This window comes from Physeter macrocephalus, unplaced genomic scaffold (assembly GCF_002837175.3).
Source record: "Physeter macrocephalus isolate SW-GA unplaced genomic scaffold, ASM283717v5 random_680, whole genome shotgun sequence".
NCBI lineage: Eukaryota > Metazoa > Chordata > Mammalia > Artiodactyla > Physeteridae > Physeter > Physeter macrocephalus.
In genome coordinates this window covers 16,511-39,814 of record NW_021145996.1, presented here as the reverse complement: position 1 = coordinate 39,814, position 23,304 = coordinate 16,511, and the positions used below count along the sequence as shown (strand labels likewise).

General features: G+C 51.1%; 1 protein-coding gene across 2 annotated transcripts in view; it reads right to left on the bottom strand.

Annotated features, from left to right (window-relative positions):
- Positions 1 to 23,304, bottom strand: part of IKBKB (inhibitor of nuclear factor kappa B kinase subunit beta) — a 46,266-nt gene that overhangs the window by 10,140 nt on the left and 12,822 nt on the right. For both annotated transcript variants that reach the window (XM_028486154.2, XM_028486155.2), the window contains exons 5-11: positions 21,427 to 21,496; positions 9,027 to 9,115; positions 7,909 to 7,998; positions 5,690 to 5,814; positions 2,344 to 2,451; positions 1,066 to 1,195; positions 569 to 763 (exon numbers count right to left, since the gene is read on the bottom strand). In XM_028486154.2, coding sequence (XP_028341955.1) covers positions 569 to 763; positions 1,066 to 1,195; positions 2,344 to 2,451; positions 5,690 to 5,814; positions 7,909 to 7,998; positions 9,027 to 9,115; positions 21,427 to 21,496 — 807 coding nt within the window. The remainder of the gene's footprint in view (positions 1 to 568; positions 764 to 1,065; positions 1,196 to 2,343; positions 2,452 to 5,689; positions 5,815 to 7,908; positions 7,999 to 9,026; positions 9,116 to 21,426; positions 21,497 to 23,304) is intronic.

Genomic DNA, 23,304 nt, shown 5'->3' with positions numbered 1-23,304 from the left:
CAAGGGGGGAGTCTTCAGAGGGTCCCGACAGCACCGTCCTCAGAGAGCAGGTGCCGGGTGCCCACCGAGCCTTTCCTAGGGGCCGCGGCCTCTACTTCCCTTGGCTGTTCCTTTTACACTTATTCCCGAATGCAAACCTTATCTACAACTTACTCTGTTCTGTTTTATTCTCTGATTGTCTTTATCGTGCAACTTAGATGGTTTGCTTTACTGTCCAGTGACTCTCTCTCCTGCGTTAACTTTCCAGCTCTTTCTGTGCAGCTGTCAGCACAGTTTTGCACACACGAGGTGTGTCAGAAATAGTTTTGGTTGACTCGGAAAAATGAAGCATCACTTTGGCAGCAAAGGCAAAAGAAAGGCACTCCCAGTGGTCTGGAAGGAACAGGTGAAGCATGGGGTGACTCAGGTCTCCTATCAGGTTCACGGGATCTCACATTCCAACCTCAAAACAGGCAGGAGCCTGCCCTGCGTGGTAACAGACTGCCTGGCACGGCGGAGTGGGATGGGATGGGCGATCGGCTCCCCGGGGTCGGGTGGGGCTGGGGCGCGTGCGGGAGGCCGGTCTCACCTTGCCGTCGGAGGTGCACTGAGCGGCGGGCTTGTCGGGGGTCAAGGCCAGACCCGCTTCCTGCAGCAGCTCCTGGTCCTCCTCGGGGATGCCTGTGTCCTGCTGGATCCGGGCCTTCAAGCTAGGCAGACTCTCGTCCTCTGCCACGGGGTAGGTGTGAATGGTGCCCGTGACCATGTTCAAGACGTGAACCAGCTGCAACACAGCCCGGGGCTAACCACCTGACAGACTGCCGCCTGCTGGCCTGGACCTCTGCTGCTCCCCACACCTCCCAGCCTCCCAGAGGCCCGGCCTGGGGAGGAAGGCCAGCGCCGGGCCACACACAGGAGGAGTCTTCCCACTCCTGTCCGTCCACAGCTACGCCCTCGCCACCCACGTCGGTCAGCAAGGGGTCCCGTCATCCTCTCACGTGGAGACGCCCTCACGGGAGCCTGCGTTTGCCCACCGGTCGGGCAGCCCACGGCCCGCAGCCTCGGGCTAAGTCGGTGCAGGCTCACCTTCAAGTTTAAGATGTCATCCAGGGCCTTGAAGCAGCCATTGGGCCCGTAGATGGGGTCGGTGCCCCTCTGTCGGGGGTGCCACATCAGCATCAGCTGCAGCCACTTCTCCAGCCGCTGGGCCAGGACGCTGAGAAGAGGGGGCCGTGCGTGTGCGTGTGTGCGCGTGTGCGTGTGGGCCAGCCTCAGGGCCCCGCGTGGGAACTGAAAGGCATTCACACCTCACACGCACGTGACCATCACGCGGACGGGGCCAAAGTGATCCCTGAGGATGAACTAACCTGAGGAGAGACGAGCCTTTCCAACAAAAAGACTCACTCAGGCGCTCACCCCTCCCGGATCCGCGCCAATACCCTCACATCGGGGCTGTCTTGGCAGATGGCTGTGCGAGAACCTCAGGAAGCTTTCTATGTGCTTCCCAGGCCTGCCCCACCTCAGGAGAACCGCCCACACGATCCAGACCCCTTGCTGCCGATTCGCTTTGTCGGTCGCCTCGGGGACCCCTCGGGGGGTCCACACGACAAAGTTCTCACCTCTCCCGGCCGGGCAGGGCCCTGCCGGCACCCTCAGCGGCCCTCGCCGCACCCCCAAGAAAGCCCTGCAGAGGCCGGCACCGCTACGAGCTGCCTCTCCTGGGCCCCCCACAACCCCCATCTTTCCCCATGCCTGTCCTGCACATCTTTCCAGATCCTTCCAGAAAGTTCCAGCCCGCCCAGTCATCCCGTGCAGCTAGTCCACTCGGTACCTCTCTCCCCGTCCTCCAAACACTCATGGTCACTGTGCTCCGTGCTCCTCAGCTGTGTGTGGCCGCCTGGCAGCTCTCCTCTGTACTAGCCCCCAATTCTGATAGGATTACCTGACTGCTCATATTCTGGTTCTAAGACCAGACGGCAGTGCCTGTTCAAACCGAAAAGGTTTGTTTGTTGACAGTAACACACGATTAGGCTGCAGGCAAAGAGAAATAAAGCATAATCCCCTGGCCGTCAGAGGCTTACAGCTGACCAGAAGGTAAACCCTCTGCAAAACCAAATGTCACGCGAGGTAGAAGCTTCTTGGAGCGATGAGAGGTACAGACAGATTGCTGTGTGAATTCGGGAAGGAGATGACTTCTAGATGGGGTCGGGGGGGAAGGCGTTCTAAGTTTAACGCTGAGATGGATTACGCCAGGTGCCGGCCACAGCAGGATGTCCCGATGTCAGAGCTACCAGGACGTCGGCTCCGACACCCATTTCTAAAAGAGGAAGGACACGACGCGGAGGGGAAGGCCTGGGGCCGTACCTGTTGAGGTTGCTCGGGTGGGGTAACGAGCTGGAGAACTTCACGGCTCCGTTCAGGTCCTCACTCACCACGATGTCCATCTCACTCTTCTGCCGGACTTTGGAGTGCCTGCGGACGCAGGGCCTGGTCCGTCACGCTGCTCGTGATGACCCTGCATCACCCAGCAGCCAACAGCCCCTCTACACCGGTAGCCTTCCACTTGACAACCGGACGGGATGCCCCCGGGTCGCTAGTTAACCCCTTGGGATGCCGGCCAGTGCGTCTGCGTCCTGCTAGGATGCTTCTCTGAGAGTTTAAGGCCGTCAGTACTGCCCGGTGAGTGTCACTGACCTTCAGGCTTGTACTGCTGATTCCTGGCCTCACCCTGGCTCATCCTTATCTTTCTTCTACTTTTCATCGAACACAAAACTCTCACGTTTTGGTAGAAGATGAAATTAGGACGCGCACACCAAGATTACTGCACGAGGATCCTGTTCACGTGAAACCTGCACGCACCACACACTTCCCTCTTAATGCATGTGGCTAAGCGTTACTTCTGATGGTGAATGAACGGTTACATTTCCCAACTTAGAGACCCTTTTGATGCATCTGAAATAGTACTTGAAGGAAGCAGATTTTTAAACTGGTTTCATATCTTCTCGGTGACAAGGGTGATGACATAAGTCTGAATAATGCTTCATAGATAACCAAGCACTGACTGTGAACACGCCCTTCTCGGCCCGATGACCCCGTGTGGCAGACGGTTTTCAGCCACCCATTCAGCGGTAAGGAAGTGAAGATCAGGTGACCTGCCCAAGGTCACACAACCGGGGACTCAGATCCAAAGTCTGGTGCTCCTTCTACTCTGTCTAAATGTCGACATCCCTCCTTTTCAAAAACACGTAAGAAATTCAAATGAAAAACGCTTTAGCCCTGAAGCCTCACTGGCAAGGGGTGAACCGGACCACGTGGAGCACACGTAGCCTGGAAGAGCTGGGGTCCAGCTGGAACCTGCCTGCTCTAAGTCAGGCTGTCATTACACACAACGGGATGGTCCTCTGATAGAAACTCGGTCTGTCAACGGGAAACTATACAGATAAAGAAAAGGACACAGTAAGTGACATGCTTACTGCTTAGGCCGGTCCTAAAATGTACTTCACAGTAGCTCAGTGATAGGATAATAAAGCTCAGATTGCATTTGTCCTGAAATCACTATCTACCTGCCATCTGAGATGACAGTGAAATTGCTAAAGCTGCCTGAGGCATTACAAGGCAGACAAGACAGGCACGTCTCACAGCTACTGGATTTCAGAGATGTCCGCCTGCAAGTGGTCACCCGGCCTCCCGGCTCCGTACAGGAGGCTGGCTCTGCAGACAAAAAACTTACTATGAAGATGCCAGGCCATTAGGGAAAGCTTCAAATAGCATTTCTTCTTCTAGTTCTAATGGACTTTAACTCATCTTGTTATAAATAATGGAAACGCTCGACATTTGAACTGAAAGAAATGCAGTAATTCCTTGGTTAGTTAAAAACACTATAGATGTACAGACACTTAAAGTTTTTGTCATGATGGTTACATGATAAGGTGTGACTCTAATGTGATGAGCTAATTCAACACTCCAGAACCCAGCTCAGGAGCGCTGCCTCTTCTAAAGCCAGCCCCCACAGGAGGGCGCTCTCTGCCATGTCACCAGGCTCCTCAGGAGCTGGGACCGTGCCTGGTTCATCTCTTCCAGTGTCTGGCATGTGAATGGTAACTGAACTGGACCGCGTCACACAAAACTCCTCTTCTGGAATTGATTTCAAAGGCTACATCTTGGTCTCATAAATAAACAATCTCATGATGTAAGTACCTGTCCTTTGAAAGAGTCAATGTTTTCGCTACTTCCAGAAAGATACTGAGAAACGTGACAACAGCCAGTGTGGACCCACAAAGGGGCAGCTTCGCATGTTCCTGGTGGAAACGTTATTTATACAAACTTTCTGTGGAACGATTTGTTAGTGCACATGGAAAGACTTTTAAAATGCAGATAATCTTTGATCTGTTGATCCCATTTCTAGGAATTTATCCCAGGGAGATAACTGCGGACATACAAGGATTTCCCTACAGTGATGTTATTCTTGGTGTTATTTTAAGAAGTAAAAATTATAAACCACTGATTCTTCCAGTAACGGGGAACAGGTTACACCAATTACAGTGGAACAGCAAACAGACGTGACAAAGAACATGGAAAAACAGAAAGCATTTTCCGTAGCAAGTTTGAAAGGCAGGTTCTGTGAGAGTATGTATGGTAACCTACTTTGTTTTTTAAATAAACACAGGCACAATGAAGAATCTGGAGACACAGAGATATGTTCACTGCAGTTGGAGGAAATTCTCAGTGTAAAAATCCTGGAAGAGCACGTACAGGGCAGTGTGCATATTACACTGTCACTGAGGTAAAATGGGGCGGCATACATAAATGAGTTAACAAACAGGTACATGCCCATTTGCTTGTACACGTACAAGACATCATCGGAGGTGGACCCAAAATCAATGGGACCAGATGCCTGTGGGGAGGAACCATGACTTTTCACTTTTATACTCTGAAGTTTGAACCACATGAACTTACCACTGCTCCAAAAAACAAAAACTAGAGATAAAAAAATAATGCTGAACAACAGTAGCATCATTTCAATTAGTGTGTGGTCTCTCAAGGAATCATTCTGAATGAATCCCATCTGACTTAGGGGGACGTTAGTTTTTAAATGATGCATTTCAGTAATGGTTAACTTTCATGTATGCAATGAACCACACGTTAGTATTATAATCAGAAAAGAAGTTTCAAAATATAGAGTAATTTTTAAAAACTTAATTGTATCCTTTGACTTCTTTTATTAGAAAATCTCTTTTTGGAAATGTATTCAGTTCACATTTTAAGCCACTTTTTGACGCTTTTAAAAACAGTAAAATTTGTCAACAATAAATTTTCATGTAAATACAGCTCATAATTTGTCATGTGAACATGCTGTTTGCTTGTTTACTAATGCACAGCATTTTCGGTGTAAGCGTACACTACACACACACTCTGTAAACACAATGACCTCCTGCCCTGCACAGAGCAGTCATTTACACAGTACTGGATTTAAAGCTATTAAGGTTCAGAATCCAGGTTGACACTTAATAACCTTCCATCTTTCCAGGCTTTTGGAGCTCCGACTGCCCACGTGCCAGGTCTTAACGGGACTTCCTCTGGGCGAGAGGTCACAGGTGTCTCAGGCCCAGCCCGGGACGCCCAGTGAGACAGGACAGGCGAGGTGACATCTGACAAAGACAGGGGGACACTCCCCCCTCGGGCGGCCGGCCCGCCCCGAGCCCTCACTCACCACTGCACGGGCTGCCAGTTGGGCAGGAAGGGCCGAAAGCCCGTGATACACTCGAAGGCCAAGGTGCCGAAGCTCCAGTAGTCCACGGTCACCGTGTACTTCTGCTGCTCTAGCAGCTCAGGGGCCTGTGGTGACAATGGGGGGACACACCTGAGCTGCTCCCCATCCGAGGGTCTACCACGGAGGGGGACACCCAGCCTCTTATCATGCCCCATGCTCCGTGGGCCCCGCTCCAGGTGAGGAGGTGACCACGTGTTCAGCAGGTGGTACCTAAGATCTCTCTGGGCCTCATTCAGTCCCGGTGCTGAAACAAGGGCCTGGGGGTATTTTAGATGAACCGGAGTGCAGCGTGCACCCTTCTCCCAGCTCTGTGCAGGGAGGGGGAGACAGGGCACGGACAACAAAGGGAAGTGATCCCGGCCACGCACACCCGTTCACGGCACACGCACTGCCTGCCAGCGGGTCCCCTAAAGTGGCGAGGTCCACAGCATGCGGTCGCACCGCGGGATGGATTGCTGCAGTCAGGTCATAAAGGCCAGACGCGTGGCTGCTGCCCAAGCAGAGAGGCTGGGACAACCGAGGAGAGCTTCCAGCACAGGTGGGACGGAACGGCTCCGAGCGCCTCAGGGCAGACAGCCCAGACAGGACCACGACAAGCGAAGGCGTGGAGGCAGGACTGAGCCCGGGCTGGCTGGAGGCACGACACTCGCGAAGGACCACAGAGTCCAAACCAGGAGGAAAAACGTGGGGACGCGCAGGTCAGCCTCTGTGTCCGGTTACGGACCGAAGTTTTAGGCCGCAAGTGAACAATCTGGCCGAGCATCCTTGTCAGAGCCTGGGGTCCTCACTAACTGCTGCGGAGCTGATGAGGGGCCCAGAGGACACCGGGCAGGACCCACAGGGTCACGTTACGTGGACACACGTGCTGGGTCACGGCCCCGAGTCCTCTACTCCCCAGGGCAGGCGATAAACCGGCAGTCCACTGCCCGGTTGGGGGGTCAGGGAGAAGTATGGATACACTCACACTCAAAAGGACCTCGATAATAGCTTTCTCTCTTTCTATATAAGAACCACGTAGGATAATTAAGCTCGTCGAGCTCAGTGGCTTTCAACCGTTTTTTGTTTTTCTTTTTTAAACTGTAGACGCCTTTAATCAACAGGTACTGGTTATCATCTGCAAACAATCTATTACCAAGTTCTGCTGGGTCTCTTCCAGGCATTTCTTGAACCATCCTCTACATCCTCAAGGCCCTCCACCAGCTCGGGCCAGCACAACAGCCTCCTTACCACTCACCCACTACCTGCAATGCACCCTCCACGCTGTACCAAGCGTGGTCTCTTCAAAAGGTAAACCCGATCCCTCTCACACTTAAAAACCTTCCATGTCTCTCCAGAGGTTTCAGGATAAAGTTTAAAAACTCCAACCCAGGCAACAAGGCTTTGAATAATCTGTCCTCTACCTCTCTCTCCAGCCTCAACTCGAGATACCCTCTTCCTTCTTCTCTGGTTCCTGCCACACCTTGTGGTCTCCCATGTCCTATCCCTTTACCTGGAACTTCCTCTCTCTCCCCCTCCCCCAGTCCCCCTTTCCCCCCACCATCCTTCAGGTCCCAGACCAGGCTAGGTCTTCCTAAAATATATTCTCATAACACCCTGCACTTTCCCTTTGCAGTACTTATCACAATTGTAATTTCTTCATTATCTGTGTATCAGGGTGAGGCCTGCTTTCCTCCTAAACTCTAAAACTACACTTGACCAATATTTCTTGGATGAATGAGTGACTCAAATAGAACTGCAGTATTAAGACCAAATAACAAAAAGAAAGGGTGGGAGCTCGAAGCTCAGCCCTCTCCTCCATGGCCCCTGAGATGCTGCGTGGAAACTGAGGCCCCCTACAGACCAGCAAGAACCTGGTTTAAACTCTTTGTCCTCAGATAAAATACTGCAGCATGAGAGGTTATGGGACTCATGCGAGGGCCCAGGAGCAGAGTCCTTTTGATATGAGAAGACGACCACATCCCTCCATAAGGCCTCTGCTGGCAAAATGTGCTGACTTGAATGGATTATGAGTCTGACCTCATACAACAGTTCCTAGGCATCCAGGAAACATCCAAGAGCCGGCAAACTTAGATGGCAGAAGGCAAGGATGGAGGAAGAGCCCCACAGACACGGCCATGGGACAGAAACTGACACACAAACATGGAAACCCCGTCTCTTACCAGGTACTGCAGGGTCCCCACAAAGGAAGTGCACAGACTACCCTGGTCCAGCTCCTTGGCATATCCTAGGTCAATAATTTTGTGTATCAACTGAAAAAAAAGGGAGGAGGAGAAACCTGACGGTTATGAGAGTATACTGTCCTTCAAGAATTCTGAATGTCTCTGTTAGAGCAGAGGATGTTTCTGAATTCCCAATCCTAAGACCCTAAGTTCCAAAGGACCACCAAATACACAGGAGAATGCCCTAGACATGGCAGATTTAGGCAAAAGAAAACAATGTAAAAACGCCAGGCACGTGTTCTCCCTTGCTCTGCGACCAACTGCCAGAGGAAGGTCAAAATGAGCAGACCACGCCCCAGCCCTCAGGATTGCTAAACCCAGACGCAAAGGACCAGGCCAGTTCCTTCTCAGCAAATACCTTTAATTCTCAAATCTTAGAACTGGCAGGAATGAGCGTGAACTGGGCCAAAAGTAAGAGCTAGGACAGGCATGGGTCACACCTAGGATGCTGGAGGAAGCTGCGTGGAAGAGATCAGACAGTCCCTGAGCTGAGTTACTGCATTCCACTCAGCTGAGCCCCTGCCCGTCACCCAGCTGAACAAACAAAGCCAGGAAGAGCACAGGGCCAAGCCCTGCGGGGAGGTTACCCCACACCTGAGCAGGGGGCCCCGGGGAAGGTCCCTGAGAGCTCTGGGGAAACTGCAGGCTGGACCAGGTCCCATGGGCAGGTGCCAGCTCCAAATGCCTCCTCTCAGCCACGTCCAGAACCAACTTATAGACGGACTCCCTGTTAGCTTCAAAAGCTGAGGCTCTCAATCAGATGGAAAACAAAAAGTCCATTTCCCCGAAGTGCAAGTCCCAAAGGCTGGGGGTGTCAGCTGGAAGACAAACATTATTTTTCTTATCAGATTCCTGCAACTTGGATGACTAACAATGTGGTCCATTCAAACCTGCCTCAATCTGCAAGCGAGAACTTTTCACTGAATTTCGTTTCAAATCAAAAAGCATTCCCAGAGAATCAAAGCAAATATGTGAGCAAAGAAACGCAAACACACAAAGTGGGTTCCTCCCCCGCCCAGCTGCCACCCGCCCTCCCCAGGCCCTGGAGGGTCACTCACTCTCTGTTCCCCTTGCTGCAGGACGATGTTTTCTGGCTTTAGATCCCGATGGATGATCCTGTTTTCGTGAAGGTATCTAAGTGCAGAGGCTGACAGGGTGGAAAGGGGAGTGAGTTTTCGTTAAGCCTGGACAATGCTTTTCACTTGGAATCGCCTACGCAGTGAAAGATGATTACCGCGTGCCCCCGACACACACCCTGACTCGGTGCAGGGGGTCGCAGTGGAGGGACGGGTCCCGGCAGACACCCCTCCGGTGAAGGGAAGGAGACCCGGCTACGTGAGCAGAACTTGGACCAGCACCAGAATCTGCCTCGTTCACACAGAGAACTCTGAGCCCTCCACCCACGAGGTCACCAACTCCAGTCTTGAGCGGCGGTTCTCAAACTGCACTGCCTGGACCTGCAGCATGCAGACTTGTTAGAAGTGCAAAACCTTTGGGTCCCAACCCACACGAAGTGAATCAGAAACCTGGGGGTTACCCCACAATCTGTGTTTTACCAAGCCCTCCAGGTGATGCTGATAAAGACTGAGAAGGGAAACTTCTCTGGTCTAGAGGCTCAAAAACAATCTAAATTCTGCTGGGCAGGTAAGGGAGACGGGCCCTCTGGGCAGAGAGCACTTGGTCATCTGATGTAGAGTCCGCAGGGCAGAGGTGGCTCCAAGGAAGAAGTGGGGGGCTCTGGAAGGAGAGAATGGGGGCGCCTTCAATACATCTGACAGTCCAACGTGTGCCTGTTATGCGCCCCGTTCTCTTCTGGGTTCTGAGGGACATAAAATCAGGGAGGACATGGTCCCCAACTTTAAAGGGCTCGGAATCTAGCTGGCAAGGAAGGAGCCTGCACAACCTGGCTGTGAAGTCACTTGATAACCACAGCTTCTGCCGTGAAGAGCAAACATGACGATGCGACTGACCCAGGACGGCCAAGGCTAAGACTCCAAGCAGGACGTGATTTTTACCCCTAAGAGAGGTTTAATAACTTCAACAGACATCCTAACAACGTGTACTACAAAAGGACAAAATGAAGAAGTATTGGAAAGAGATCAAATTACCTTTAATTGGAAATGATCTCACTATATGCCAGGAAGACTCAATAGACTAAAAACTGGGAAAAATTTAGTCAGTTGTCTGGAAGCAAAACAAGTATATACAAATCAATAGTTTTTCTCCCTGTCATAGATCCAGTTGAAAGGCAAAAAAAATCCCGTTCACATTAGCAACAAAAATTCTAAAACACCACGGGATAAATTTAGCAAAAAAAGTAGTGTCATGTGAGGAAAACTATATGGCATAAAGAAAAGCAATACAAATAACATAAAGAGGTTGTAAAAATTTATGGCAACTATGGAAAAGAGTACGGAGGCTCCTTAAAAACCTAAAAATAGAGTTACCATATGATCCAGCAGTCCCACTCCTGGGCACTTACCCGGAAAAGACAAAAACTCTAATTCAAAAAGATCCATGCACCCCAGGGAACTTCCCTGGTGGCGCAGCGGTTAAGACTCCGTGCTCCCAATGCAGGGGGTCCGGGTTCGATCCCTGGTCAGAGAACTAGATCCCACATGCATGCTGCAACTAAGAGTTCACATGCCACAACTAAGGAGCCAGCGAGCCACAACTGGAGTCCACCTGCTGCAACTAAAACCTGGTGCAACCAAATAAATTAAAACTAAGACCCGGTGCAACCAAATAAATTAAAAAACAAACAAAAAGATACATGCACCCCAATGTTCACAGCAGCACTATATACAATAGCCAAAACATGGAAGTAACCTAAGTGTCCATTGACAGATGAATGGATAAAAAAGATGTGGTACATATATACAATGAATACTACTCAGACGTAGAAAAGAATGAAATAACACCATGTGCAGCCACATGGATGGAACCGCAGCCACATGGATGGAACCAGAGATTATCACAGTAAGTGAAATAAGTAGAAAGATAAAGAGAAAGATAAATATCACATGATATCACTTATATGTAGAATGTAAAACCTTATTTACAAAACAGAAATTGACTCACAGACATGGAAAAGAAATGGTTACCAAAGGGAAAGGCAGGGGAGGGATAAATTAGGAGGTTGGGATGAACAGATACACACTACTATATATAAAACAGATAAACAACAAGGACCTACTGTATAGCACTGGGAACTCTAGTCAGTATCCTGTAATAAACTACAGTGGAAAAGAATCTGAAAAAGAATGTGTGTGTGTGTGTGTGTATATATGTATATATATATATATATATATATATATATATATACATATATACACACACACGTGCATGTATGTATAACTGAATCACTTTGCTGTACACTTGAAATACTGTAAATCAACTACACTTCAATTTTAAAAAAAGAATGAAAGCTTTATGGCAAAAGACACTATACACAAAGCAAAAGACCAAAAAGAGGGAAAAAAATATCTGCAGCACATATGCCAAAAAGCATATACCTAACAGACAAAAGCTACTACAAATCAATAAAAAAGCAACCCAGATGTTCGGGTAGCAAGAAAACTTTTGTTTTTCCTTTTTTGAACCTCTATTTTTCAAAATCATAATGTTATGTTACTTTTCTAATGAAAAAAAATATATAGCTTTTTACTTTCAAGGAACATAAAAAAACAGAGATGGGTTAGATAGATGGCTCCAAAGTTTTTGGATTCAGACCAGTAGAACTAAGAATAAAAACTGAGGATGGGGTCCAAGAGAAGATTACTATATTTCTATTCTGCCAGGTTAAGTTCATCTAAAAATAATAAATATTATCTACTATCAACGTAATTTAGTAATTAATAATGTAAAAAAGCAAAGACCATTTTAACACATACACACAAAGAAAGCAACCCGGTAGAAAAAAGGGCAAAGACCATGTGAAGCGGTAACTTACAGGAGTAGAAATGAAACGCAAACCGTGAACAATTATGCAATTATGCACAAAGTCGCTCAAGCTTACTGGCCGTCCACAAAGTGCACATTAAAGCAACACTGAGGGACGTCTTGGTGGCGCAGTGGTTAAGAATCCGCCTGCCAATGCAGGGGACATGGGTTTGATCCCTGGTCCGGGAAGATCCCACATGCCACGGAGAAACGAAGCCCGTGCGCCACAACTACTGGGCCTGCACTCTAGAGGCCGCGAGCCACAACTACTGGGCCCACAGGCAACAACTACTGAAGCCCACGCGCCTAGAGCCCATGCTCCGCAACAAGAGAAGCCCCTGCTCGCTGCAAGTAGAGAAAGCCTGTGCACAGCAACGAAGACCCAACGGAGCCAAAAAATTACGTTAAAAAAAAAAGCCACAGCGAACTGCCTTTCACCTCTTCAGCTGGCAGGAATTTTAGATGAGAGATAAAAGGCACTCCCTGCGTTTTGCTGGAAGGAATAATAGCTGCTGTGCAATTGGGGGAAAGAAATATGGCAAAAGCTATTAAATTTTAAGGCATACATATCATTTGACACTTCATTTCCGCTTCTGGTAATCCAGCTTACAAAATCAAAAGCACTGTCACGTACAAATACGGATGTGGACTGCATAATGTGGAGTGAAGTAATTAGAAACTAATGGAAAGTCATCAATCAGGGAACGGCTGAACAAATTATGGGAGATCCATAATATAACAGGCAATTGTTAAAAATTATTTAGGTTTTATTACCCAACTCAGAGGGATGCCAATGATGTAATGGTAGGAACCGTTTTTTTATTAGGAAAAAAAAGGGTAAAAAGCAAAAGTGATCACAACACTAAGAGAGGTTTACTAACGGGTCCTAGGCCAGGGCACAGCAGGGAGGCGGCTAAGAGAGAAGCCCTCCGCAGAAACCAAGGGATCAGATATGCTGTGTAAAGACTTTCATGCTGAATGTTTCCTAAAAACACTGGAGAAAGTCTGAGAGTTAAACACCCAACTTCAGGGGCTTCCCTGGTGGTGCAGTGGTTAAGAATCCGCCTGCCAACGCAGGGGACACGGGTTCGTGCCCCGGTCCGGGAAGATCCCACATGCCGCGGAGCAACTAAGCCCGTGCGCCACAACTACCGAGCCTGTGTTCTAGAGCCTGCGAGCCACAACTACTGAGCCCGCGTGCCACAACTACTGAAGCCCGCGTGCCTGGAGCCCGTGCTCTGCAACAAGAGAAGCCACCGCAATGAGAAGCCCGCGCACCGCAACGAAGAGTAGCCCCCACTCTTCGCAACTAGAGAAAGCCCGCACGCAGCAACGAAGACCCAATGCGGCCAAAAATAAATAAATAAAATAAATAAATTTATTTTAAAAATAAATAAACACCCAACTTCCATCTTCTCGGGGATGTTCCATCCGCACATTAAGTCAAATCGCAAAACCCCTCCTTAAATCTGCCTTTTAAAAAAAATAAATGTATTTATTATTTTATTTATTTGTTTTGGCTGCACTGGGTCTTCGCTGCTACGCGCAGGCTTTTCTCTAGTTGCGGTGAGCGGGGGCCGCTCTCCGTTGTGGCGCACGGGCCTCTCATTGCGGTGGCCTCTCTTGTTACAGAGCACGGGCTCCAGGCATGGCGGCCTCAGTAGTTGTGGCACGCGGGCCCAGCCGCTCCGCGGCATGTGGGATCCCCCCGGACCAGGGCTCGAACCCGTGTCCCCTGCATCGGCAGGCGGACTCCCAACCACTGTGCCACCAGGAAGTCCCTAAATCTGCCCTTTAAAATCCAGCCTTTGACCACAGAGTTTCAACATTTCACACCTGTTCCTTCTTTCCTTGTCTTTCACAACTGGGTACAGGGATTGGCTTAGGTCCAACAAACGTCCAAATGAAGGAACACACTTACTGCTTTCAAAGTGTGCCCCACCAAATCCCTCTAAACACTGTTCTCGGTTACGGTAACTTTTAAAAGACATGCTTCTTATCAGCACTTTCATTTTTATTTTACTAATCTTTATTAAAGAATCAGAGCAACGTGTAATAACAAGTACTCATCACTGCACAGACACGACATTGCACACAGGGACGCTGCTACCGCTGCACGTGAACGAGTGGCCGGCGGGAGCCCCGTGTGGGAAGACCAGGTGCGCCTACTCAGTGACTCAGTCACAAAGGCCTGCTTGGGTATGCGACACAGTGTCAGGGTGTAATACATAAAGGCGCGGGTCAGTCTGTTCAAGAGCAGGATGTACGAACATTGAAACTCACTGTATTCAGAGCAAGTAGAAACACAGGCTAAGGCAAGGCCTCTGAAGCTAGATGTGAACCTCTCAGAGCCAGTGACACGGGGCACAAGCAGGGGAGGTGTCCCAAGAAGCTCCGAGGGAGGGCCTTCAGATCACACGGAGAGCGCTGCTCTCGACGCTACAAAGACTGAGAGTCGTCACCACGTCTTCAGGGAGAACGGAGGGCAAGCTGGTGACCAAGCCAGTGATCACTATTAACAGCTGTCTACTTTTATGCTTAAGCAACTGTACATGACGAACTTGGGTCCTCATTTCAGGTGAGTCATTTATTCTCAAAGGCTGTTTTGTCAACTTAATAAAGCCCGGAATTAAAAAATCCTACAGGTGTTGTTACACACGGTTTCTTGGACTGAGTGAAACGGTCAAAACCTTGAAGGGCAGGAGCTCTTAGACAGCTCCCCTTACGGAATCAGTCCTTAAAAGGCTTAGTTCAGTCTGACGCTGCCTTCTGTTTTACACAACGGTACCTCAGGAGAGTGTCATGAACCGGAATTGTCTCAAGCCAAGAGCATCTAATTTGATTTCAGTTGGATGGAACATAAGAATTTGAGATGAAGAACAATACCTTTGTGTCTGAAAGTTTCTTAAAAATCAAAGCCCCTAACGATAGAGGTACTACGGCGTACAGAAATGGAAAAGCACACCACAAAGCAGGAAAGCCTGCAGGTTAATTTCTCATGTTCCAGTGACAGAGAAGTGTTGCCAAGCAGTACTCCGTGTGAACTTTTCTACACCACGCAGTGGCATTTCCTAGGACAGACGCTGTTCGGAGGGGTCCGCACCTGCCCCCTCCTGCTGTCCTTGTCAGGAACAGCACCCAGGAGGTCTGGACCCCAGCTTTCTCTCAGCTCAAGAGGGAGACACAAACATTGTAACTGAAGACTGTGGCACTCCTGGAGTTCTTACTGTTGAGCCAGAATCCCAAACCACACTCCACAAATCAGGGAACAGACAGGACCAGCTAGACTCCCGTGTCGAGAAGCAGCTGTGCAGGGATCGTGTCCATGAAGCCTGCTGACCACACCCTGAACTGAAGAGACTGCTAAGCTCTCTTGAGAATACTGCTGCTCGGGATACAGTCCCGAGCAACGATGGAAGAAATGGAAAGATAAGTGGACCAGAGAGATGACGCAGAGATTAGAAGGGAAAGAAAAGACAGTTACCAGTTGGTGGTCTGAGTCACCAGTGCGGGAGAAGGGCAAGAGGACATTCGTTCACTCAGTAAAAACTGGCCGCATGCCTACTATGTGCCAGTCGCTTTGGTGTCACTGGGCTTTCCAAGCAAAACAGGCTGGAAGGCCGAGTGCAGACATGTGGAGATTTAGTCCAGCTAATGGTTTCTTGGCTAAAAGAGCCCCTATGAGTTATCAGCAAGATAGCAAGGCAGTCACACCAACTGCTGAGAGAAAAGTGCAAAAGCATTCTCTCATTCATTCAACCATCCTCAGGACGTGTCTTCATACATAAGTGTGCCAGGTGTTGTCGGAAATGTGCCACTGGATCGAACCGTTTTCTTCACTTACTGCACAGTCTGGTCAGTGGGCCCCAAACCCAGAAGTCAGTCCTTACCGTCAAGGACAGGCAGAGGTCACATAACAATAGCAGGGAAACCAAGTCCTGAGTGCAGGAGGACACGAGGGCAGAAGAATCCCGAGAGGGAGACCCACTGTGCTCGCCAGGCCAGGGCAGTCCCCACGGAGGGTCAGGTGGAAAGCACAGGGTCGTGAGGAGGGGCCGGAGCAGCATTCTAAAAAGGAGCGTGTGGGGCTCCCCTGGTGGCGCAGTGGTTGGGAGTCCGCCTGCCGATGCAGGGGACACGGGTTCGCGCCCCGGTCCGGGAGGATCCCACATGCCGCGGAGCGGCTGGGCCCGTGAGCCATGGCCACTGAGCCTGCGCGTCCGGAGCCTGTGCTCCGCAACGGGAGAGGCCACAGCAGTGAGAGGCCCGTGTACCGCAAAAAAAATAAAATAAAATAAAAAATAAATAAAAATTTTTAAAAAATAAAAAAAATTTTTTTTAAATAAAAAGGAGCGTGTGGACAAAGGCTCGCAGGGGGATCGAAAAGTGGGTTTTGAAGTTGGCTAGAGTGGATCAGGAGAGATGGGAGGCTATGAGGTTTGGCCTTGATCTAGTGGTGCATTATGACGAAAGCATCCTGTCAGAAGCATGGAAGATGGGCTAGTGAAACGGGAATAAGGGCTCCAGATAAGTGATGTGCTGCGGCACTGAAGGAGCAGAGGTGGTGGGAACAGAAAGGGAAAGCGGGACGCTCAGCACGAAGGAAAGGATGGAGACTCTTGTACACGGGATGGTGAGGAGCAGGCAGAGGGCAGGTTCTAGGAAGAGACGAGATTCGAGGTCGGCACCCGTGTCGGTAGCTGGCAGAGAGACAGGGCCAGTGACACAAGAAAGAGGATGTGAGAAAGGGATCGGCTTTGAGGAAAACGTCCAGGACTTCAATTTGGAAGTGACTTGGGGAGAAATATCATGCAGACGTGGATATGGAGCTGAGGGTGGAGGTCAGCGTTCAATGTCCAGACTTCGGAAAAGATTTGGTGGATAAAGATGTCGTGAGAATGGCCCGGCACACAGAATACTGGAAGCAGTGGGCGGTCACCCAGATGCAGAGAGGGACACACAGGCTGGGGCAGGGATAGACAGACAGCATCAAGACAAGGATCCAGGCAGAAGATGATGCATGAGGACCGCGGGAAGCAGTCAGGCTGGGGCAGTGCAGCGGATGTCAAAGACGTTCTGGGAAACCTTTCTGAAAATCAGAACCTGAACAATGAAAAAGCAATATTCAGAGTCAGAAGGACCCCTAGGGGTCACCCAGCCCAAATGCCTCATTTAAAGTTGAAGACCCGCAGGCCCAGAAAGTCACCTTGGTTCTCCAGAGAGGAAAGGCCCTCGTCAGAGGCAGCAGAGCTGGAGAGGCAGCAAGGCCAGGACTGAGAACAGCTGTCTTCTCTTTTATTATGATTACATGCATTAATCTGGTTATTTACGCCTTTCCCTGTATCTTATATACAAATGACCTGGATTGCTGACACTAGGGAGTCATCTTTTATGATAATCAGCAGTGCAGTCAGAATGTAAGTATTCAACAGAATAAGCAAGGAAATCCACAATTACATAAACACAAAGCAGAGAGCCCAGTGTTCTGATGCCCTAAAGCCCTGAGTTCCCTTTGGAACCCTCCCTGTCCTCTAAGGTGGAAGGGCTGGACGCCTGCTAGGAGGAGCTCTAACAGGGACAGAGATGGTGACTCAGAGAACGGAGCACAGACAAAATGGGGAGCGGGGGCCCTGAATGCTTAGAGGACAGGATGGTCGGTCACCACGGTACCCCGGCCACCTGGAGAATCAAGATGGATGCAGATCTAAGATCCGGTCAGGCCACGGTGATCGCTTACTGTCCCGCCCAGCTGGCCGGGGTGCGGGCAGGTCCCCGCTCTTTGGGCAGCAGAGACCTGGGCCTCCAGAGTGCGCAGGGGTTTGCTGTCAGCTGGCAGAGGGAAACACATGGCAACGTTTTCCGAAGGATAATGAGCACACTGTTTAAATAGAGTTCACTGAGATACAACTTCCTGGAGCTATTTTAGGGTTGCTCTGTGTGGAAGACAGATCACTTCCAGCTGCCTCTGCCACCTGTCACCAGACCTCTTACTAGCATAAGAGCAATGTTCTAACAGGCCTGTCCGTCCTGGCACAGGAAACGGGCTCACCCATGTGCTTGCCGGGCGTCTGCTCCCTCACTCATGCGTACTCTGCAAGATCTTCTTGGGCAACGTAAAGCTCACTGGAAAAAATCCTGCCTACGTCTATCATCCAGACGCTGCTTTGAGTGGGCATGTCTGGGAGGCCAGGGGCACCGAAGAGGTTAAAGGCAAGTAGGTGTCACCCAGAGGAGAAGGTCGTGAATCTGACCTGGGAGGCAAGGGTGGGGCTCTGCCCTTATCTGAAGTCAACCTGGCAGGGATCAGCAGGGCAGCTCCACAAAGGGGACGTGCGGCTGGCCCTTGGGACAAACTGGAACAAAACAGGTTCAGGAAATGTTCCAGAATACAAAAGAGTTATGTTAGACGAACTCCCAGAAAAACTTCTGGACTCGGGCTCTGTGACGACATCTGTGCAAAATAAATAAACTTCATGAATCTCGTACACAGATCAGAAAAGGGAGTGAAAGTACAATACAGGCTTATCAGCAACCTCCACTGAAGCCTCCAAATCGGGGGGCCTGATGGCATCCCGGAGGCAGCCACTTCCGGGGAGGGACGTCTCAGAAGACAGCCACCTGCCTGGCTCACTGGATCCCAGCCTCAGGTCACAACCCAAATGAGGGCGACGGAGGTTTTCTAAAAGGGGTGCTATGAACCCAAACCCGGGGGGAAGGACAGGAGGAAGGGACGAGCACGTGCTCACTGCACTTTAACGCGGAGAGCAGAGTGTGTGCTGGGATTACGTGCCCCACCTCCCTCACTCCACCCTCCTGACGGTTCTCACGTGGTGCGTATGCTCTCACCTCACAGCGAACAAAGCTGCTGCCCTTAAGAATTAAATAACGGGGGCTTCCCTGGTGGCGCAGTGGTTGAGAGTCCGCCTGCCAATGCGGGGGACGCGGGTTCATGCCGCGGAGCGGCTGGGCCCGTGAGCCATGGCCCACGCACCGCGATGAAGAGTGGCCCCCGCTCGCCGCAACTAGAGAAAGCCCTCGCACAGAAACAAAGACCCGTACGCAGCCATAAATAAATAAACAAACAAACAAACAAACAAAGCCCAACCTCACCATGGAAAACAATATTTAAAAAAAAAAAAGAATTAAATAACGTGCCCTAGGCCACACTGCCACGCAATGGGAGAGGCCGCGATGGTGAGAGGCCCACGCACCGCGATGAAGAGTGGCCCCCGCTCGCCGCAACTAGAGAAAGCCCTCGCACAGAAATGAAGACCCGTACGCAGCCATAAATAAACAAACAAACAAACAAAGCCCAACCTCACCATGGAAAACAATATTTAAAAAAAAAAAGAATTAAATAACGTGCCCTAGGCCACACTGCCAACAGGTGGAAGCGCTGGTATTTGACCTGGGAGTGTTAATTTAATTATATGTGGACAGCGGTTCTTTTAAATAAAAAAATAGGCCCTTATTCTAATTTCCTTTGGGATTTATTTCATTTGTTTGACAAATATTTACAAAGAAGCTGCTACATAAGGTACTACTGCTGTTCCAGATGCCAGAGACACAGCAGTGACTAAGTCTGGGCCTTCACGGACTTAAGTCTTATTGACTAGTACTTCAAAGCCTCATTATTTCCAACCTGGGGCCACAGAGAGGAAAGATAGGGAATCAGCGACCTAAAGACCTTTGATACTCATCCACCGACAGAAGAAAGGAGCCACATAAGCACGTGGAGTGAACCTGTCTCCCGTCTTCATGACTGTGATTTACATGTAACTTACACACAGACACCCTGAATGCATCACAGGAAAGCTACCGCAGGAGGCCAAGGTAACTGGATGTGACACAGGCCCACACCAAGGGACACGTGACCAGCAGAGGCTCTATGAATATCACTACAGTCACTTGAGGCAGCAGAAGGCTGCATGAGGAAGTACACAGTTTCGTGTGCTTGAGCCATTAATTTAAAGGCTTTCTTAATAACGATCTCCTGAATGCACAAATAACCTAATGAGGGGAAGCACGATATTTGAGGGAATAACATACAAAAAAAATGACTTGAAGCAGCTCTAACCAGAGAAAAACAAAATCAAAGTTGCCCGTGAAGAGCAAAAGAATATGCCCCAACCTTCTAACCTGGCTTCAACCCAACAGAGAATAAACTGATGTGGCCACTGGGGCAAAAAAGAGGTAAATGTGTAAGCACAGCGTGGATGGGCCAGGGTGGGGCAGGGTGTCGAGGGAACAGGTGGGATCTTGGCCTAAGGACTGGACGCCCTAGGGAGTGAGAGAGGGCACCTCCCACACACCCACACGAGGGAAGCAGTCTGGCCGGTGACGGGTCACGTAAAACCGGTGCGATGTTTTCACGCTGCACACCTGAAACTTACATGTGTTACCTGTCAGTTATACCTCAATAGAGCTGGAAAGAAAAACCCCAAACTGGCGCCAGGTCAACTTGCCCTCACCGTGAACCCCATCCACAGGACAGGGACACCGGCTACAGGGGGAGAGGGAATTTTCTATGTCCGACCGCTCGGATCCTAACCTTAAGCATGTCATCCCTCGGTTCCACTCACTTCCTTCCTGCCCAGAGTGAGAGGGAAGCAGACCCAGAGCCGCGGGGACCAGAGGCCCCCTGCCCTCCCAGGCCAAGCGTCAGTCAACACAGCTTTACAGACGTGGTGAGACGGTAACAACTGGTGAACCTGGGTGACGGGTGTGTGGGTTTCACTACTCTTCCGACTTTCCTATATGTTTGATATTTTCCTAAAAAGAAAGTTTGAACGCATAGAAGGAAAAACGAAAAATACAGCTTCGAAGAGGTTGTGGTGGCAGAGGGGTGAAAATGACGTCATTCCCCCAATCTGGGGGCAAAGGCTCAGTGATGAACTCTGGGTACCTCTAAACTTTAGATCCTTGCACCACCAACCTTGGAGGTTTACCCCATAAATAACAGCAGGCGCCAGGGTGGAGGAGACTAGATCTGACCCCTGCAGGCTGAGGTCAGGCTCCCGCTTCCCAGGCCAGCCGGGCTGCCAGCCAGGCCTTCTCTGAGGGTCATGGACACCCTCCTCGGAGGACACCAAGGGCACCAAAGGGATAAACAAGGCCTGTTTTTCCTAAGCCTGCGGCCAGCAAAAGAACCACCAGTGTGGAAGTGGAAAAATTCATTGCCAAGGGATGAAATTCATTCAAAGGACAGACAACCTACTCCATCACTGGCTGTTCTGGGAAAGTAGGGAGTGGAGCTTTTAATGGGAAAGGAAATCTGTTACCCTATATACACCATCATTCACCTCATGACTTAGTCCGGAAGGAAGGGAAATCTATTTGAGTTCAGCGCCAGCCCGACGAGGCCCTGCTGACATCCCCACCGTCCCCAGTCCTCCACCACCATCTGTCCCCGACAGCCCCACCTCCGTAGAGACCAGAGGACCAGTCACCTGCCCTCGTCGCCCCCGGAGGCCTCTCCCCGGAGGGCACGGCCTGACTTCCAGGGCTGGGACTTACCGATGTCGCTCAGCAGGGTGAGGATGGCTCCTTCCCGCAGGCCACAGCAGTTCTCAAACTGGTTCAGGTACTGTCAAGAAGGGGAAAGAGGCGTCAGGGGGAGCGGTCACCAGCCACCAGTGCGCCCACAAGCGTCCTTCTCCAGCCGAGGCCGTCTGAGCACTCCCTGGGCCCTGGGCCTCAGGGACCTGGGCGGACAGCCAGCCCAGGCAGGACTGGCAGGGTCGGCCCAGGCGGGGAAGGAGGAAGCATCTGAGAGCTCCTAGAAGCGCTCCCGTGTGTAACCCTAACCCTAACTCTGAGTCATTCTCAGAGTCTCACCTGTGCCGTGGTCCTGGGGGAAGCAGGCCCATCTGAGCTCAGCCACAGCTGGTTCACTGCTCCCGAGAGCCCGAAGGAGCCACTGAACACCTCCCTCCGACCCCTTCCCCGACGCGGCCTTGCTGTGGGGTGGGGACGACAGCAGGCACCGGGCAGTGAGCACTCTGTACGTGCCGGGCCCCCGGCAGAGCTGCGTGGACAGGCTCAGTGCCGCCTCACCTGCCCCGTCTCACTTCACCCTCCCTCCCGCTCCCCCCGCCAGGCCAGCACTGGCGGCATTTTCACTTCACAGGTGAGAATGCTGGACGGGAGGGGTCCAGCCATCCGTCGGCCACCACGGCCGCTGCACGGCAGAGCTGCCATAGGACGCAGGTCCACCTGAGGCTCGTGCCCAAGTGCTCAGCCCCTGTGCCCTCCTGGCCCTGGCAAGCCTGTCAAGGGGCTCCGTCTGCTGCTGGAAGCCGGCCTCAACTTCAGGAAGTAACTTCCCGATGGGGTGCCCCATCGTTAACTCACACCTACACCCGCGGACGTCCGCCAGCCGCTCCCTGCGACAGGCACACACACGGCGCTCTGGCTTTTACCCTCACTCCCGTGCTGGCCAAGCTTGTCTCCCCAGACCAGGTGCAGATTCTGAACTTTCTAGAGGTGGGAAAGACGAGCCACCTCATTTGGAGAACAAAGAGGACAGACCGCAGGCACCCCAGGTCCCCTGGTGACCGTGTGGACCAAGGCCCCGTGGGGTACAATCGCTTCCGGCGACCCCTGCACCATCCTGCACCCCGTGCCAGGTCAATCACACCGAAGTCTATGTCAGCTTCTTCCCTGGCCAACTGGCTCCCTGCTGCCTACAAGATGACGTCCGAAGTCCTCTGCCTCTGTACGCTGGTCACCTCCCACCCCTCCCACGCGGCCCTCTAAGGACTGTCCACTGAACTACAGTGACGCGGCTTTATCTCCTTAAATAGCTGCAGTTAGGAATCAGACAGCTGTCAAAGGTTAGGAAGATAAGAGGAAAATGGAAGCGTTGTCAAGTTCCCCATTTGTCATCGGTTATCAGTCCCCGGCCTGGGGGTTGCCAATGACTGTGCTCACATCCTGCCCTGAACCCCAGGATGAGCCCATCTCCCAGGATGGGACAGCCACCCGGGCACACCAACCCTCATGGAAAGTCTCCTTTGGAGAGGGAAGGCGGGAGGGGCCGGAAGAGTGCTGGGAAAGCACGCGATGCCGGGTCCCGGAAAGTGCCGAGTACGGATGGAAGAACTGCCTGGCTATCCTGACCGCGCCCCCGAACAATGCAGACTTTTGTCCAGACTGCGAGGTGAAGGGGGTGGAGACGAACAGGCAACCTCTTTGCAATACAAAACCAGCTTCTGCCCAGAGCTCTCATGGTCCTCGTGTGCCGGGCGCTACTCCCTTCACAGATGGAGGGGGCCCGCAGCTGGGACCCACTGGCCGTGACCCAGCCTCTGCCGCTGCAGCTGTGTGAGGCCCAGACACCCACGTGGGCCCTCGGGGCCCACCCTTCACACGGGATCCCATCCGTTTTACCCA